This window comes from Caretta caretta, chromosome 4 (assembly GCF_965140235.1).
Source record: "Caretta caretta isolate rCarCar2 chromosome 4, rCarCar1.hap1, whole genome shotgun sequence".
NCBI classification, from domain to species: Eukaryota; Metazoa; Chordata; order Testudines; family Cheloniidae; genus Caretta; species Caretta caretta.
The window spans coordinates 107,002,606-107,020,672 of NC_134209.1; the positions used below are offsets into that span (position 1 = coordinate 107,002,606).

At 40.2% G+C, this 18,067-nt stretch overlaps 1 protein-coding gene across 8 annotated transcripts in view; it reads right to left on the reverse strand.

Moving 5' to 3' along the window:
* Nucleotides 1–18,067, reverse strand: part of LIMCH1 (LIM and calponin homology domains 1) — a 318,197-nt gene that overhangs the window by 76,872 nt on the left and 223,258 nt on the right. For 2 of the 8 annotated variants that reach the window (XM_075127958.1, XM_075127959.1), the window contains exons 10-14: nt 12,175–12,465; nt 10,354–10,608; nt 8,745–9,089; nt 4,696–4,959; nt 3,698–3,733 (exon numbers count right to left, since the gene is read on the reverse strand). The exons of 2 other annotated variants lie outside the window; for them this stretch is intronic. In XM_075127958.1, the coding sequence (XP_074984059.1) occupies nt 3,698–3,733; nt 4,696–4,959; nt 8,745–9,089; nt 10,354–10,608; nt 12,175–12,465 (1,191 nt within the window). Of the gene's footprint in view, nt 1–3,697; nt 3,734–4,695; nt 4,960–6,115; nt 6,425–6,971; nt 7,278–8,744; nt 9,090–10,353; nt 10,609–12,174; nt 12,466–18,067 lie in introns of all 8 variants that reach the window. 4 more of the 8 variants (XM_048848482.2, XM_048848484.2, XM_075127957.1 and 1 more) reach the window with 3 other exon arrangements.

Below are 18,067 nucleotides of genomic sequence, written 5' to 3' on the forward strand. Positions count from 1 at the left end.
CTCTAGTAAGACAAACCCCAACAACTTCATAGTACACCATTTAAATGAGAATATGGTGAATAACTACATTTTATGAGAAAGAAAATGATTATCTGTTAGAAATGTGTAGACAGGATACTCATCATGTGGCTGCATTATAGTTTTATAGAAATGTCAAGACTCTTTTTTTTTTTTTTAAATAAAGTGAGCTGCCTGCCAGAGTGTCAAATTGAAGTAAACAAGCACATCTCACCTCACATGGGTCTGTCAGGTTCATGGTGAAGCATAAACCTAAAATCAACACTAAACTGTCATGCTACCAGGACGTGTCAGCCTTCTTTTCGGGGGAGATGGGGTTGGTCAGCAGTATTGATGCAAACAGGACGGAGGGGGAAGGGAGGAAAGAGACGTGTCGCAGGTCTGGTCTATACTGGAATTTACAATGGTACAGCTACCTATCTCAGGGCGTGAAAAATCCACACCCCTGAAAGGACATAGCTATCCCGACCTAACCACCAGTGTAGACAGTGCTAGTTCGATGGAATAATTCTTTCTTCAACTAGCTTCTGCCTCTTGGGGAGATGGATTACCCATACCAATGGGAGAACCCCTCCTGTCAGTGTAGGTCGTGTCTACACTGAAGCATTACAGTGGTGCAGCTGTGTTGCTGTAGCATTTTAAGTGTAGACATACCCTTACCAACTTCCACCCTACAGCTAAAATCTGACAGCTCTTATGCCTGGGCCCTTAAAATGAAATGGCTCTTCACCTTCCCCTAAAACACGATGTACTGCCATTACTGCTCTTCACCACTTAATACAGGACCAAACCATTCTCTGTGTCTCCCACCATCTGTTCAGTTGGTGTCAGTCAACTCTTGGGTTGCTGTAGCCAGCAAAGCCTGCAGGGGGAGGAAGAAGCACAGATATTCACACTTCCTCCTCCTGCCCTGAAACAGGCCCCTCTTCTCCACTGTGGATGAGGTTATGGGCAGCATAAGTCTGGTGAGCGGGAGAGAGAAGGAAGGGCACCTGGGGAAGAGAATCTCAGTGTGTGGCAAGAATCTGGGGAGGAGAAGTGAAAGAAAATGAGAGCAGGCTTGTCTTTTTCTGCCAATAGAGGCTTGTCTTTTTCTGTCTTTTTTTCTGCTTTTTCAGAGCAACTCCTCCATAGAACAGAGAAACTCTAGGAATATCCCCACACTGAATTTTCCCCAAACCATTCCAGTGGGGATGATGCTGACCTCTGTCCCCAAAGAAGGAGCTTTCCAGCCCAGAAACCAGCAAGTCTACAAAAGGCTGGGGCATCCAAAGATGGCCCTGCTCCTCCACAGCAGTTCTAGTATCCCTGGCTCCTTGGCAGTTCCTAATGGAGCTGTACTACTAGGGCCTCTACTAGCAAATTGCGGCTTCTCAAGAAACACAACACAGGGTCTTCACAGAGAGTATGTCTACACTGCAATTAGACACCACGGCTGGCCTGTGCCATCTGACTGGGGATCAGGCTGAAGAGCTGGTTCATTCCAGCATAGACTTCTGGGCTTGGGCTAGAGTCCAGGCTCTAGGACCCTGCAAGGTTACAGGGTCCCAGAGCTTGGGAGTCAGCCTGAGCCCGTAAGTCTTCTCTGCAATTAAACAGCCCCGCAGCCCAAGCCTGAGTCAGCTGGCACAGGTCAGCTGTGGGGTTTTAATTGCAATGTAGACATACCCAGAGAGGATATCAACAACCTGGAGCTGTACTGTCCTTCCTACTACCTGGGTGAGGCAGTTAGGGAGATCAAGATAAACGTCTCCTTCTTTCCACCAAATCATATTGTCCTGAGGACAAGGACAGGGAATATTCAGTCTTGCGCCAATGACAAGATTAAGGTCTGATACCTATCAACCCATCAAATCTAGAAAAAGGAGTTTTTATGCCACTGGAAGGAGAGTTTCCAGCTTACCACTTGGACACACAGCATTTGCTTCTCTGGCAGGTCTCAGGGTACTGGGACTTAAGAGCTGTGGCATATTTATGTACAGAAAAGCACATTTTTAAAAGTGTTTCAGATGTATTTTGTTTTTTTTCTCCCTCTGAACCCTGCACTGTTGGATTCCAGCTGGCCAAGACATTTAGCTTTCAGGTGGAAGGATGCAATCAAATTTTCAAAAAATCTCTTAAAACACTGGTAAAATAGTAATCCTGTAAAATGTAGCATATCCGGAATGGATGATAGTGAAGTGTAAAGGATTTTTATCTGCATGAGTTTGGAATAGGGTGACCAGATGTCCCGATTTTATAGAGAGAGTCCGATACTTGGGGCTTTTTTTTTTTTTTTAAATATGGGCTCTTATTACCTCCCACTCCCATCCCGATTTTTCACACTTGCTATCTGGGCACCCTAGTTTGGAATGAACAGCATAAGTCATTTATAACATTGCTATTCTCAAGTAATATGACCATCTCAAACCCATGCCAATAAAACCTTCATAGAACACCTTTATGTAGTTTCCCTCCCATATATGTTTACACATATGCATATATGCACATATGTGGGTGTTTACAGACAAATACATTATGGAGTGGCAGAAAACTCTACTTAGCTAAGTACAACCATTTTCCATTGTAAAGACCCTTTTAGCAACTCCAATAACTGATTTTAAAAACTGATGTGGCTTAAAAGTTGCCATATTTATTCTGAGATGAAGAGAGACATTTTCTGCAAAGTGAGAAGGAGATTCACAGTATTTCTGAGTTACAGATAATTTTTAAAAATTCTTAAACTGAAATGCTGATATTTGTCTTAACACATTTGTCTTTTTCTAGCATAACAATAGCATGATACATGTAATTTGCTTTTTTTTAAAAAAAGGAAAAAGCTATGTAGTGTTGATATTTAATCAACAGCATTTAATTTGAGTCAGAATTCAGGTGGTTGCGTGAATTTCTTTGACATGACAAGAATGTAGTTTAGTTATTAGGTGGACAGCGTAAGATGTCCCTAACAACTCATTTCTTTGCTTTTAAATGTTCTGAGTTTCATAAGTGAGGTGATAAGTAACTACACTTTTCACCTAATAAACTTATTTTTAAATGAAGTTTTTTTTGTTTGAGATTAAAATGTGCTTGAATTTTCTTCTAAGCACCAAATCCTACATCACAGCTCTATGCTTAAATTAAGAAAAATCTCAAAGTGAGGGACTAGGAAATCCAATTAAATTGTATAGGTTATAATAGGCCTAACCTGGAAAGGATTTAAGAAATGGTTTTAGGAAGGCATGAGTAATTAGCAATTTAAGGTTTAGTTTCCTAATTAATATTTGGGTATTACCAAAGGACCTCATCTACACTATTTTGACTTTGTTCTTCAACCAATCAAGATACATAGTCACTCCTCAATTTACCACTCCAGAATCAAAACTTCCCAAGATGTTTCCCAGATCTAATTCTAACTTCCTTTATTAGTAATGGATTAGAGGTGATGCAAACCCACAAGTAAAAGAGAAGAAAAAATCACACCAAGTTTTTTAAAGCAGCAGCTGCATATTAGCGTCATGCTGTTTTTTTAGTTCTTTTCTGCAATATGAACACATTGCATTCCACCTTCAAGTGCTTTTCTGAAACATTTATGTGTCAGAACACAGCAAAATGCGTCAACTGCATTTTAAATTAGTAGTAAGTATGGAAAGCATGCAGTTTAAGTTGTTTAAAGCAACCCTCTGAGCATAAGACAACTTACTCTGCGTCATCAGACACAGCAGTTCTGGGGCCGAATCTACAAGACCAAATATAAAATTAGATGGTTGGTAAAAACAGTATCAATTGCAATTAAAGCAACACAGCTGGGCAATTTTCATGTGAACCCCAAACTTCTTCATCAATCAAGTGGGCTGAAAAAGAAACATGCCCCTCATGAGGTTATACAAACAACAAATGAGACTTACCCAATCATATGAAGGAAACTATGTAGAAACAAAACCATTTTTTCCAAAATATAAAACTGGTGAAATAAATTGTGAAATTGTTTGTAGAAAGTAGCTCCTGATGGAGACTATGGTATTAGATTAACTGTTGTATTAGCCAGAGGTACATGCAATTAATCTTGATATAACTCTATTGAAACATTCCATAATACAGTGTTCAGAATCATCAATACTGAAAACAGGTAAAACAAGCATCATGCACAGTGAGTGAGCCACAATATTCCACGTTTTTTCACAAGAGAAAAAAAGTCATCCTTTGAATTCAAACACACCATATGCCAGTGTTATTCACAAAAGTGCATAGTTTGCTATTAGACTCATGCATATGACATGTGTATTTCTTTTGAATATGGAAGAATATCCAGAACACTAATCAGCACCATTACCAGCTTCAATTTCTATTCAAGAAAAAGCAAACTATACAAATCTAAAGTTGCCACACATTTCAGTATCTTGCTTTTTCTGGAAACTCCAGACAGAACTTCTTCCAAATCTGTTTGACAAGCCGTTTTTGCATTTTATACTTTCAATAATCAAACATTTTCTTCCATTCACTATAGAAAAGAAATCAACGCTCCACTTGCAACTATTTTATTTGTTTCAAAAGAGTACAGTACTGACACACAGTGTTTGCAGGCCACCCTAAAATAAGCCAGGCAAGTGCAAAACCTAAATTCTGTAGTGTGCACACACTCTTAACAGGACACAGAGGGCTGCACAACACAAACTGTGATTCACTCTGTAAGAAGCTCACGTTTGCAGTTGTTCGTCTCTGGATGACACCACTTTTTTGTTTCTCTCAGGAACTTTCTGAAGCTGTGAAGTTTGATCTGGGTGAATTTGATCAAGACTATGACTACTCATGTGAATAGTGGAAGCCACATCTTGTCCTGTATCAGGGAGATGTTGTCTTTCTTGCTCTTTTTCTTCTCTGTGTTGAGGCTGCATTGCCAGTCTCTGAGGACTGTTAGCACAGATTCGTGGACATTTTTCATGGTTGATTGAGCCAGTGGTGGTGCTAAGAAAGCAATTTAAAATTTTAGTTTGTAATTATGAGAAATGGTTTATTATATACACGTATCTGACATACAGTCAGATGAACCAGTAAGTAACAAATGGATAGAATTTCACAAGCTAAATGTATTAGGGGCACGCACAGTGGAATTTTGATAGTGAGGTAAGAGCTTGTATTTCTGCTCCCCCAACCTAGAAGGAATGTCAGCCCTCTTTGTTTCATCCAAAGATGTAAACCAGAAGTACCACAGTTTATTTTAACTAAGCTACACCAGCACTACGTTTTTTCAACCTCAAATTACTCTGTCTCCACTCAGGGGACAAGCCTTTCCCATCGTAGCTAGATATAGGACTACGGAAATGGGCTCTTAGGATAGAATCTGGACAATGATGCAGCCATCATTTTTTTTTTTACTCGTGTGTATCTTTTCCTTTTCAACCACAAACTTTGCATTTCAACCACCATCCAGAAGCTGAACAGCAAGATCCCTTCAAAGCTCAGTTTTCAGCTAAGCTTGATTGTCAGCAGGTATAACGATTGTCACCCACACGGCTAACCCTCCACTCCTCCTATGCAGCCCTATCCATCGGGAGCAATGTGCTTACAGGCACCACAGCCTGATTAGAAGGGATCTAGTCCCAGAGTCAACATTTTCTGCTTGGTAGTTGATACCAAGCCAGCCCTGCGCAGCTACCTAATTTATTGAATATAATCTATCCTCCTCAAATCAGTATGGACTTTCCTGGTTCTCTTGATGGAAAACGTGTGTTTAATTATATCTAGATAAATTATAATTAATTATTATTAGTGTATTCCTAGGCTATAGTAATTACCAGCCTGGATCAGATCAGTGATCCATCTAGTCCAGTATCCTGTCTCCAACAGTAGTCAGTTCCAGGTGTTTTATAGGAAGATGCAAGAATCCTGGAAGAACCAATCTACCCGGGGCGGGGCAGTTTCTGCTTAAACTCCTCAGTTAGGGCTTGGTTATGTCCTGAAATATGAGGGTTTCTATAAATAACCCTATCTAGTGTAACTGTGGATATATTTTGGAAACAGAAGGTTATAACATAACTATTATGTTTCAGTGAAACATGAGACTCGCCTCTAAGATGCAATTATAGTGAGGAAAGAAACTATTGGAACAAAATAACTTTACCTCTTCACTTTCTTTTCAGGCTTTACAAGTTCCTTAGTTCCCTCCTGGCTACTCTGCTGCTTTGAAAAAGGAACTGGAAGGAACTGTTTAACACTTGGTCCAGGCTGCTTTAGAAAAGCTCCAGTTCTTCTTGCCATCATGTCATCTCTTCTTGGATCTGGAATTCTCACTTGGTGTTTTGTCCCACCCCTACTTTGGTCATGATCTTTCAGTTTCTCATGGCTCTCATCCCTTGTCACATTGCAGCCCACGGAGGCAGGTGAAACTGTTCCATGATGTTGTTCCATTGTGCAGTTCAAGGGCAAACTGCTGCTGAGGCAATTTTGGGTACCATTACTCAGAAGACCATTGAAAAAGATGGAAAACTAACATTTTTAGTAGCAGCAGCACAGGAACAGTGAACAAGAGGCAACTATGGTGAACAGCAGGACATATGCTATTCTTTTAAGCAAACGAGGAATTCGATTTTTTTATGCAGCCCATATTTACAGGTAAGCAATTACTCATTTAGAAGCCTGAATAAAATCTGGATGAAGAACTATGGGTTGTCCAAAACCCCCCTCCAAAAAGATGAATAACCAGGTTCATGCTAAACTGCAATTAACAATCCAAGTCATTACGTGTAATGAAGAAAACAAGCTGTTTCATGTTCACAGGATGCATTCTTGTAAGTGATTTCATGAGATGAATACATGCCACAATTGGATACGAAATGAGTAAAATGCATCCTAGCTTCTCTCTCTCTCTCTCTCTCTCTTTTTTTTTTAAAGGAGTAGGACAACATTACAGACTGACCCAGTTAGCGTTACACGCAAAGCAAGCAGAAAGCTCTGGTTTTTGGCTTCCATTCTCTGACCTTTCTGCTTTCTGTGGAGTCTTCAAGTCTCTCTTATGAATTACTTCTTTCTGTTGCTGCAGTGGATGATGGGCAACTGACATGGGAGAATATGGCATACAAACCGGGCTAGTCTGCCTCTGAAAGGTTCCCATCCTTCTAGTCATCATATCATCTCTCCAACTGTTTGGTGAACTCCCATCAAGCTCTTCCTCCCTGCTTTCATGCCATTCACTCACTCTGCGTGGAGTTTGGTTCTGAGAGACAATACAGGCAGCCAACTGGATTCCTTGGCAATATTCATCTGTACCTGACCCTGCTACTTCACTAGTAATACAAGATTATTGAGAGCAAGGGGGAAAAGAGGAGACGGATAATGAAAAATTAGTCCACGGTGAAGTGAAACATATGAAAGTGGTAAGAAGAGAGATCCATTTCATTTTTATATCTAATTTTACTAACATTTTAGAATAAATGAACTTAGTTGACTGAACAATTTGCTAGTGGTGTCAACTAGCAGTTTCTTGCTATGATGACAGGCTGAATGATTAGGGAAACTGAAGCCAATTAAATGTAAATTCTGGTCAAAGTGTGTAACTTCTTAGCACTGTAAGTCTTTCCTAGTTAAATGGCAGAAACACAGTCACATAACCGGTACAGCTCACTTGTAACAGGCATACTTCAGAAGATTTCAGAGGTCTTCAAGGGAAAAATAAAAATAGTCTTCAAGGGGAAACAAAAATGAGTATTGCCAGAACCTGGAGTGAAAGCTGCACTATAACTTCAAATACATAAGCAGCCTATGAAACAAAGCCCTTGGAATGCAAAAAAAGAAGCAGGCATAGCTAATAAGATTCCTAATGAAACTAGTGATTTGATACCAAACAGAAATTCAAGTGTGACTCTCGGAATAAGTTTGCACAACGTTGCTCTGCATGACTCTCTCTCTCTTTTAGATTCTGTGAAGGCATCAGATAATTTATTACAGCTCCAAAAATGCTGAACCAGCCTGTGTGCATAAGGAGCTCCTAACTACATCCTGCCATCCTTCCCCATGCAAATCAGCATCCTGCAAGAAGCAGCTTCATTTTGGATTCAGTAATCTGTTTCCTAGACAACGACATTAAATACTGTGACAGGGTCAGGCCAGATGGCTATAGGAGAGTAATAGAAGACAGCTATATTAGCCCCAGGCTAAGTAGGTCCCTTTTCCCTGGGTAAGGTAACAGGGAAGGTTCCAGAACAATCCGGAACCTTCTGGAGACAATTAAGACAGGCTGATTAGAACACCTGCAGCCAATCAAGAAGCTGCTAGAATTAATTAAGGCAGGCTAATCAGGCACCTGGGTTTTAAAAAAGGAGCTCACTTCAGTTTGTGGTGTGCGTGTGAAGAGCTGGGAGCAAGAGGCACTAAGAGCTGAGAGTGAGAACCTTGACTGTTGGAGAACTGAGGTGTACAAGCGTTATCAGACACCAGGAGGAAGGTCCTATGGTGAGGATAAAGAAGGTGTTGGCAGGAGGCCATGGGGAAGTAGCCCAAGGAGTTGTAGCGGTCACACAGCTGTTCCAGGAGGCACTCTAGACAGCTGCATTCCACTGGGCCCTGGGCTGGAACCCGGAGTAGAGGGCGGGCCTGGGTTCCCCCCAAATCCTCCCAACTCCTGATCAAACACAGGACTCGTCGACCTGAACTGTGAATTCAGAAAAACGGCCAAGCTGAGGGCTGCCGTGAAGCTCCAAGGTGAGCAAATCCGCAAGACCCACCAAGGTAGCGCAGGAACTTTGTCACAATACCTGGAATCATTTTGTGGCCTGGAGACTTCATTATTATGTCCAATGGTAGTGAGGCTGCAGGCAGTGGCAGATGCAAAGGTTTCATGGAGAGTCTGTGTCTCAGCACTTTCCCTCCCAGTCTCCTCTGTGATTTCACTGTTGGATGTGGCCCTGGCAATACTAAGCTTCTCCCATTTCTGTTGGTCAATCTCAGTCACTGGCCCAAAGTGCACAAACCTCTGCTTGGGGCTAGAAGCCTTTTTGTATGCTCTGGCTTTGTGGCTAGCAAAATCATCACGAACAGCTGCTTCCATTGCAATTTCAGCAGATGGTTCAAGATCCTGGGAGCGTTTGAGGTTTTCCTCACTAGTCAGGACCAGAAACAAAAGGAATCAAAGGAAGTTACAAGACAAAAGAAAAACCAAGAACAAAAATCACAAATAGCCTAGCAAACATCTTAGTGTACACTGAGGGTCTTAGATCCAAAGCCAGAGCATACAGAAGGAGGTGAACTGTCCATACGGGCTGGAAGCCAAGAGATAGCATAATTCCTCCAGAGAAACTGTGGGAAGCTTGCTCTCTCGTAGCCCCTCCTACTTTTTAGGAGTGTAGTATAGGACACAAATACACCCTAGGCACAAGATGTGGATCTACAGCCACACCCAAATCTAATCAGACATCTCCCCATGTGCTGTTGGCCAGTGCTAGCAGACCGCTGTTATTCTCAGGGAATACAGATGGCCATTTAATAGCTGCTTCCTGCAGTGAAGCATTAGGTGTTCCCTATGCCTTCTCCTTAATACAACGCCACAAAAAAACCCACATAAGTTGGCCCTGAAATATTGTGGTGTGAACAGTGAAGCCAAGGATGAAAATGGAATATGAACTCCTTCAAATTTAAGTGGGGGTTTGAAACAAAACCCAGAATCCTTGCCTAACCTTAACCATTCAGGTTATAAATTGAGTCTAAATTGCAGAAGGAGGATATTTTGGATGTGGCCAAAATGTGAACTGAGTTTGCAGGATGTTGGCATCATCACACTCAAAGTTCAACCCTATCACAAATCTAGATGAGTGTTGCATCTCTAGTTTGAGCATGTCTGCAGTAGTTTACAACTTTCCACTCATAAGTAGTACTATATACCACTATTGCTTCTAGGAGATCAAAGGACAGTTAGTGTGGTGGCTTATATTAGGACTGAAATCACCCAATAACCAAGCCAATGAAAAGAATGCCTGTATAGATGACTAAATTTGGCTAGAAAATGGAATGCCTACCACTAGGTAGGTGAGGGGTTGCTATACTTTGCTGGAGGAGTTCCAAATCACTTGCTTCAGAGTACCAGCTGTGTTAGTCTGTATCCGTAAAAAGAAAAGGAGTACTTGTGACCTTAGTCTCTAAGGTGCCACAAGTACTCCTTTTCTTTTTACAAATCACTTGCATGCATTAGTAAGATGCTTGGACTTATTTTGCATATTTGTTAAGCTCTGGTTTTGTATTTAAAGAACCATTTTCAACACCGCACTATTCAAGTAAAAAAAAAAGCCACTTGAGACATTCAAGTAATATTAACTCATATTTCCCACACTGCCATTCCAGCTTCATCCATGACCCTGTAAAACTACATACCTGAGCTCCTCAGACACTTTCAGTCTGTCCCACGTCTCCAAATCTGCTTGTGTTATAGAAGCTTTCACAAACACTGGAGACTCTTGTTGCTGGGTAAGGTTACTTTGAATCTTTCGTTTAGCTAGGTCATCTCTTTGAATATCAGGCACTTTCACCTGCTCTTCCTTCTCCGACTCGGGATCCTGAGACTGCAGGAATGGGTTTTCTTTATGTGTAACAATTTGCCTCGCTGATGCCATATGTACCTGGTTTGCTCTAATTTAATGCACATTACAAAGCAGCAAAAAAAAGCCATTTTGGGGAGTTAGACAATAAGTGGAATGTCAATAATGGCAGTTCAGAGTATAAGAACAAATTGAAACGATGAATAAAATAGAAAGATTGGGGTTTCTTTGAGCAAGCATGCAATCAGTTGAAACTGGGACTGTTTCATGTAGACTACCCTGTGAATTCTAATGAGACACTTTCATTGGATGATTATAGTTTTGAGTTTAACCCAAACAAGTACATCTGGAATCACTGCAACAGTGTTTAGTTCAGTAATGAGGTTCATTCTGATAGTATGAGAGTTGGACATCATAACCTATTAAAGTTATTGTAATTATTGCAAGTTTCATTCCCGAATGTACCAGGGCTGGAGAATTATTATTTTTAAACCATTATAGAGTAATGTCTATGACCTTTGCAAGATTCCAAATTCTAGAATTCTAATGTGGTATATTCTCCAGATGCCCTTCCAAGACATTACTCACATGTCAGAATGCTTACTATGAATGTCAATGTGCCAGATTGTTACTGACTGGAAGGAACATTTTATAAAACTGAAAACAACATGAACTTATTTAAAAAAAAGCTCGGAATGTCTCAGTTGTAGGTAGACAGATGCTAACGATAGGCTTGCTTAATGTTACCTGTATTAGTTCAAATTTAGGATTAAATATAAATCTGGAGATCTAGTGTGAAAACCCACAAATGACAAAATAGACTAATATAAAATAAATATTTGTATTTCGTTCCATTTTTTCATTAGTGGGTTTTTACACTAGACCTCCAGATCTATATTTCTTTTATATACACCCCCCATGCTATCTAAAAATGCCTCATGTAATATCAACAAACAAAAGCAGATATGCTTATGTTCTACAGAAGATGGTTGCTTAACAGAAGTGTCTATAGCATAGTTAACTTTTCTGACACCGAGTATAGCACTGGATTGGAGAGTTATTAACTTGGAACCAATCTGTCTATTTCCAAAATAATGTTAAACAAATTCTGCCACTAATTACATGGTCCCATATCCCATTTAGTTCACAGAGTGCTGTACATGTATAACCTAGCAGAGGATTTGGCCCTTTCTTTACACAGATTCAAAGAATAGTGTTAAATTTAAAACCATATATAATAAAACAAACATTTCCTTATTTATATCACAAATTTTCATTAGTTTATTGAATTTACTCTCTTTAGATTTTACATTCTAAAATTTACTTTTCACTATTTATATTCATTGCCGGACTTCTCTCGCTTTGGACACTGAAAATACGCAGTGTGCTTTCCTTTTTTTAACTGTAAGTTTCTAATCAGTTTCACTGTCCAGTTCTCAGGTTCTAGTGCAATTCTACAATGTCTCAACTGAAAACATTAGAGTTTTTTTTATAAAAAGAAATTTTCCATTACAATTTTTAAAAATAATGGAGAATTTGTATGGATATTTATTTATCCATTATTGAACTTTTGGGCCAGATTTGTCTTAGCTACCAAATAACAGTAGTTCACATAGAATTAAATATTACAATAGACAGAGAAAGATAGTATGCACACCTGGCATATTCCTGTTTTTCCTTCTGTGATGGCTTTTTAACACCTTCCAGTTTACCTTTATCTTTATTTGTACAGGGCCCAACTAAAAACTGGTTAAATGACACTGTAAGTTTGGGCTGATTCAGTCTTGCTCTCCGGGCTGCAAAGTCATCCTTTTCTAGATCAGGAACTCTGCACACGGCTTCATCTTCTGATCCAGAATCCTTCCCTTGATAATGCATCATAGAGGGTTTCTCCTTGTGAAGGATGACGTCTGGGGTAGGTTCACTATCTTCACATATTTGCTTTTGACTGACACAGAGCAAAATTAAATGGAGTTCCAGATTTGGTAAGAGGAAAAATGCCAACATTCATTTCCAGGCCATAAAATAAGTGCTGTTAGTCAGATGTGCTCAAAGCAGCTGTTAGTTTAGATGAGGCCTTCATTTATTTGTTTAGGGCACAATCCTGCAGACCCTCCGCGAGGAAAGCTCTCATAGAAGTCAACTGTAGTTCCAAACATGAACAGTTAGAAGGATCAGGCCTTTACGCTATTATTTTAGCCATGGATGGAAACAGACTCCAATTTATACATTCAGTGGTGACATTATTCTTAGACACTTTTATACTAAAGCTATTTTCATTTACCTAAACTACCAAGCTCGTTTCTGATCATTACTGTGGAATCTTCAGATACCTAGAATTCACCACCTAAACAAGACTGCCCATTTTTCTGTACCCTGGGCAATCATTAAGACTGGTCCTTTCCCCTTCCCCCCACTCCGCCCACCACACTTTGATTTTTCCCCTTTTTCAAAATAAATTATCTGCTTCTTGCTTTACAAGCAAGCAGAAATGAGCCCCTCTCTCTCTAGACTCGGTGGATTTTGAAGGATAATATCAATGTTTATGTTTAAGCATTTTTTCAATTTTTATCAATTTTAATCTTCACAGTTGTGGGAAATTATGGGGGTGTCAGATAATGGAGAGTGTCAGGCAATAACTTCTTAATTACAGTAGACACAGATTCAAAAAGTTAACATTTTATAACCATTAAAACACAAACTGCCAACCTCACATGTCAAAATATACAAAATCCTTAAATCACTTGAATCAAACTCGAACAAGTTCTCAAGCAATTTTCTTACTTTGCCTCTCTAAATTTTGATGATCATCAATGGAAATATTTTCGTCTGTTTTTGTGTGTACAGTGAAATAGATACTTACCAATAAAAATCTAACCCTTCCAAGCATGTCTTATGAGACACAATGTTGTGTTTTAGTGGTCCATTAATACCTGCATCCTGGAGACGGTGCCTTCAGTCACCTAAGACCAATACTGATGTACTAATAATGTGGCAATATGGCTCTTGATTTTGGACACCAGAAAAATGTTATTTCTAAATTATGCAATATGCTCATACAATTTGAGTCACTTTTTACAAGAGAAGATAATGAAGAATAATTTACATACTTCTATCCCCACTGGAAAAAAATATCAAAAGCTTATTTTTCTAGAAATCACTAGAAAACTAGACATGAAGACTTGAGTGTTGCAAGATAGGTCAATATAGTAATATTACTAGGTTCAAATATCATGCCTCTTATTTTTCATACTGCACACCTTCTAAGTCAGAAAATATGGTAAAGTGAAGACACTAAAATAATGGCAACAGCTCAAGAGTCCACACATTCCCCCCCCCCATTTTACAATAGTTAAAATTGTTTATTGTAATTTTTTTAAATTTAAGTTTTCTGAGCATTGCAAACCCATCTTTATCTCCGACTATCTATAGCCCCAGCTGCCCTTTCAGCAAAATGTTAACAGTCCCAATTTAGATTTTAAAACAAAGATGTAATAGAAGGTTTGTGTCCATCAGGCCACAGAATAGCACTGAAAAGTCAGCCAAGCATAGGACCATGAATGCAGGGAAGCAGTTAAAAACTGCCTTTCTTTTCCTTGAGATGCTACTAGGTGTCCAAGTCACTTTCAGTTTTGCATCTATTTGTTGGCACAGAGTTACTGTGCTTCTAGTTATATTGGTAATATTATGCAGTATTTCAGTCCTTCAAATCCAAGGCCACTCAGTGGGCAGTGATCTTCCAAATTCAGTTTTATAATTCCAACAAAAGTTTGGAGGAATCAGTTATAGTTTTATGCATCATAGATGATTCACATACTTGTTTAAAAAGCAGATGCTCTTCACCTTCCTGTGATTATGAATAGTTTAGTATGTCAGTAGATCAAGACTGTTTAGTATGTTTATTTAAGGAAGCTAATGTAGCATCAACTAAAAGTCATCAATGGTTTTATGCACTGTTGGGGTGAGAGCAGTTCTTGCCTTTGTGAAGTAACAGAGTTCAAAGTTCGTTCAAAGAGCATTTTGTGCCCCATTAGGCACTTCCAGCATGGACATGCAACAGGAAATGCCACATTTAGCTCTTTTTATATTGTGTTTTATGGATTAACAATGAACACAAAGGTGGTGGAATCTATCTAGATATCCATGGCACTTATAAGGCTTCATTGCTGTAGTATCTGAGCACCTCACGATCTCTAATGCATTTATCCTTAGTACCAGTGTGAGGTAAAGTATTTTGCAGATAGGGAACTGAGGGACAAAAATACTGAATGACATGCCCAAGGTCACACAGAAAGTATGGTGGAGTAGGGACTGAACACAGAGGTCTCCTAAAATCCTAGTTTACTCGCTAGTACCCTAATCGCTGGACCTTCCACTTTAAGGAAAAATTGAAATTCCTCAGGAGAGTACATTTTGATTGGTAACATTCTGAAGGCTACTCAAGTGTCAGATTGTTTCCACCAATTTCAGACCAGTGAAGGGAATGAAAAAATACCACCACCTAGCCAAAAGCATGCTGTATACCTCATGGGAGGGAGAAGTTCTTAGTCAAATGGGAGGCATTTAGCAATCCAAGTATTTAATGAATGCACAGTATGAGAAGATGTGAAAGGAATATAAACATGGTTTTACTGCCACAAGCTTGGCATGATTACATTACTCGTGGGTGACAGAGCCATGTGAGCTATGTAGGTTTTCCCAAAGGAGCAACAATACAATTTATACTACATTACAATATCACAATTTATTTTTGGGCTGCATGGGTAGAGGAAAGTTCTTTGTATTTAAATGCTGTTATCTTCCTTTAGATACTACAGAAGCAGCAATGGGTGAAGTGGAGTTATACTCACAAGTGCATAATAAAATAAATTTATACCATGCCTTGCGAAATGCAGGAGTCCCCATAACATTTATTACGACCACCTCTATCAGTGGTATTTTAAATGTTCGGACGGAACCCAAATTCCAGTCAAGGGGTCTCACTGAGGGTCCCTCCAACTTAACCCACCTCATTTTCTTCCCTCCATCAGTCTCCCTGAATTATTTTCAGATAAAGAAGTAAGCCCTTGTTGGGGGATCCAGAAGCAGTATTTTCAGAAAATGATTTCCAATGTACATACCATTTGGTAAAAACTGGGAATTCCCAGACAAAAAGTTTGATTGCACCCCAGAAGGGAGGATGGGCAAAGAAAACCCACCAACCAATTGTTACAGAATGCCTCCAGCTCCTCATGCCTCACCTCCAGCTCTCCCCCTCAATCCAGACGGACTTTAGAAAGTCAGGTCCCTGCCCCAAAGAGTTTACAATATAAAAAGACAGACAGACCGACCAATACACAAAAGGGTACAAGGTGTAAGTGAAATGGTCAAGGTGTTTGGCCACATTTTGATAACACAATTTATCATTATCTACAGGATCATAAGCTCCTTGGGGCAGGGACTGTCCAGCATGTTGGGTCCTGGTCCATGACTAGGGCTCTTAGGTGCTCGGGTAATACAAATAAATAGTAATAGGCTGTGAATGAGCAACACATTTAAATACTTGCTTAAGTGCTAGCTAGACTGGGGCCAGGTATCCCCAATGCCCTCCAGGTTTGACATTAATGAGGTAATATCTTGTAGGTATCACAGTGGATTTGGGTCATCAGAGGACTGGAATATGGAAAGGCTGGTGCCTTGCATACCAGCTCAGAAAGAGTTTTCATGGGTAAAAAATAGTGTGGAAAAAAAACAGTTGTGGGAGAAACATGTAGGCTGGCATCATGGGCAGAGCAGAAGGGATGGGGGGATGTGATACATGAAGGGGGGCGGGGGAAGAGAGTAGCTCCCTTTGATGGACACCCAGCTTGCCAGTTAGTTGTAAAATCCCTCTTGGTCTGTTCTCTGCTTGCTTTACCTGTAAAGGGTTAACAAGCCCACAGGTAAAAGAAAAGGAGTGGGCACCTGGCCAAAAGAGCCAATGGGAAGGTAAAACTTTTTGAAATTGGGAAAGAAACTTTCTCTTTCTCTGTTGTTCTCTAGGCTGCAGGGACGGAGCAGCAATGCTGTGTAAGGCTTGAACCAGGTATGAAAATTATTGAACCAGAAGAAATTATTTGGATAGGGAATGTTTAGACAGACACAATCAGGTTTATTTTTTATTTTGGCTTGTGGATCTCCTTTGTGCTAACCCCTGATGCTTTTGTTTGCTTGTAACCTTTAAGCTGAACCCCCCGAGAAGCTAGTTTGGGTGCTTAATTTTTGGAATTGTTTCTTTTAAGATCTAGCAAAAAGGCTAAGTTCCAGATGTAATTTTTTCCTTTTTGTTTTTAATAAAATTGACTTTTTTAAAAAAACAGGATTGGATTTTTGGTGTCCTAAGAGGTTTGTGCGTGTTCGATTAGCTGGTAGCCACAGCTAATTTCCTTAGTTTTCTTTCTCAGCTCTTCCCCGGCCGGGGGGGCAGAGAGGAGGGGAATGAAAGGGCTTAAGGGTACCCCACAGGAAGGAATTCCCAAGTGCTCCTTCCTGGGTTCAAAGGGTTTTTTTGGTTTGATTTGGTTTGGTTTTGCATTTGGGTGGTAGCAGCGTTTACCAAGCCAAGGTCAGAGAAAAGCTGTAACCTTGGGAGTGTAATACAAGCCTGGAGTGGCAAGTATTAATTTTTAAAATCCTTGCTGGCCCCCACTTCTGCACTCAGAGTGACAGAGTGGGGATTCAGCCTTGACAGGGGAAAAGCAAAGAGAAACCAGAATAGGTAAGTACTGAGGAGCAGAGTTATGTAGGTCCTTGAATGATAGGACAAGAATCTTGAACTTGATGTAGAGGAGAAAGGAGAGCCAATGGAGGAAGGGGAGTCAAAGGAGTGATTCAAAGATGGGGCAACAATGAACAGAAAGATGACAAAGTCGACCCCTCTCCCTCGCTTTACCCTGAAGTCTGCGCCATCTCTCCTCCTTCTCCATTCTCCCTTTCCCACTCACACTTGCTGTAACAAATTTCTCCCTATAGCTCTGCACCTTCATTCCCCTTTCTCCTGCCTCACTAGGCCCAAAGATCTTCTCCCAGTGTTAAGAGGGAAACTGCAGCAAGACTGAGCTTCTCCTGCAAGCTTGGTTCTTTGCACCTCATCTGTTTAGCTGGTATAGAGAGTCATTAGTTCCTCTGAACACCCATGCTGCGATCTGTAGAAATTGCACCTGGTTGACAAGTTAGAGAGCTTCTTCTGGTGGGAGCAGGGAACAAAAATCACTAATTATTGTTGTTCCTCTTTCCTCCTGCCAAAGTAGCACAAAGGCACTTTGTGAAAGGAGGAGATCAGAATCCCTGCTGAACCATATGCTTGTTTACATGTGCATCTGTCTTGGAGATTAAAATCAGTAAATCAAAGCAAGATTGGAGCAGGGGGCTGACAGCCAAAGGTTGTAAGTATCCTCCAAAAATAATACATGGTCTATAAATATTGTTTGTTACACCTTGGATTGCCAAACACAATACTATTGTCTTGGACTCAGATATGCTTGCATTATTATCCTTCTGGTTTATGAACTACTGACCGGCGGCCTGCAATT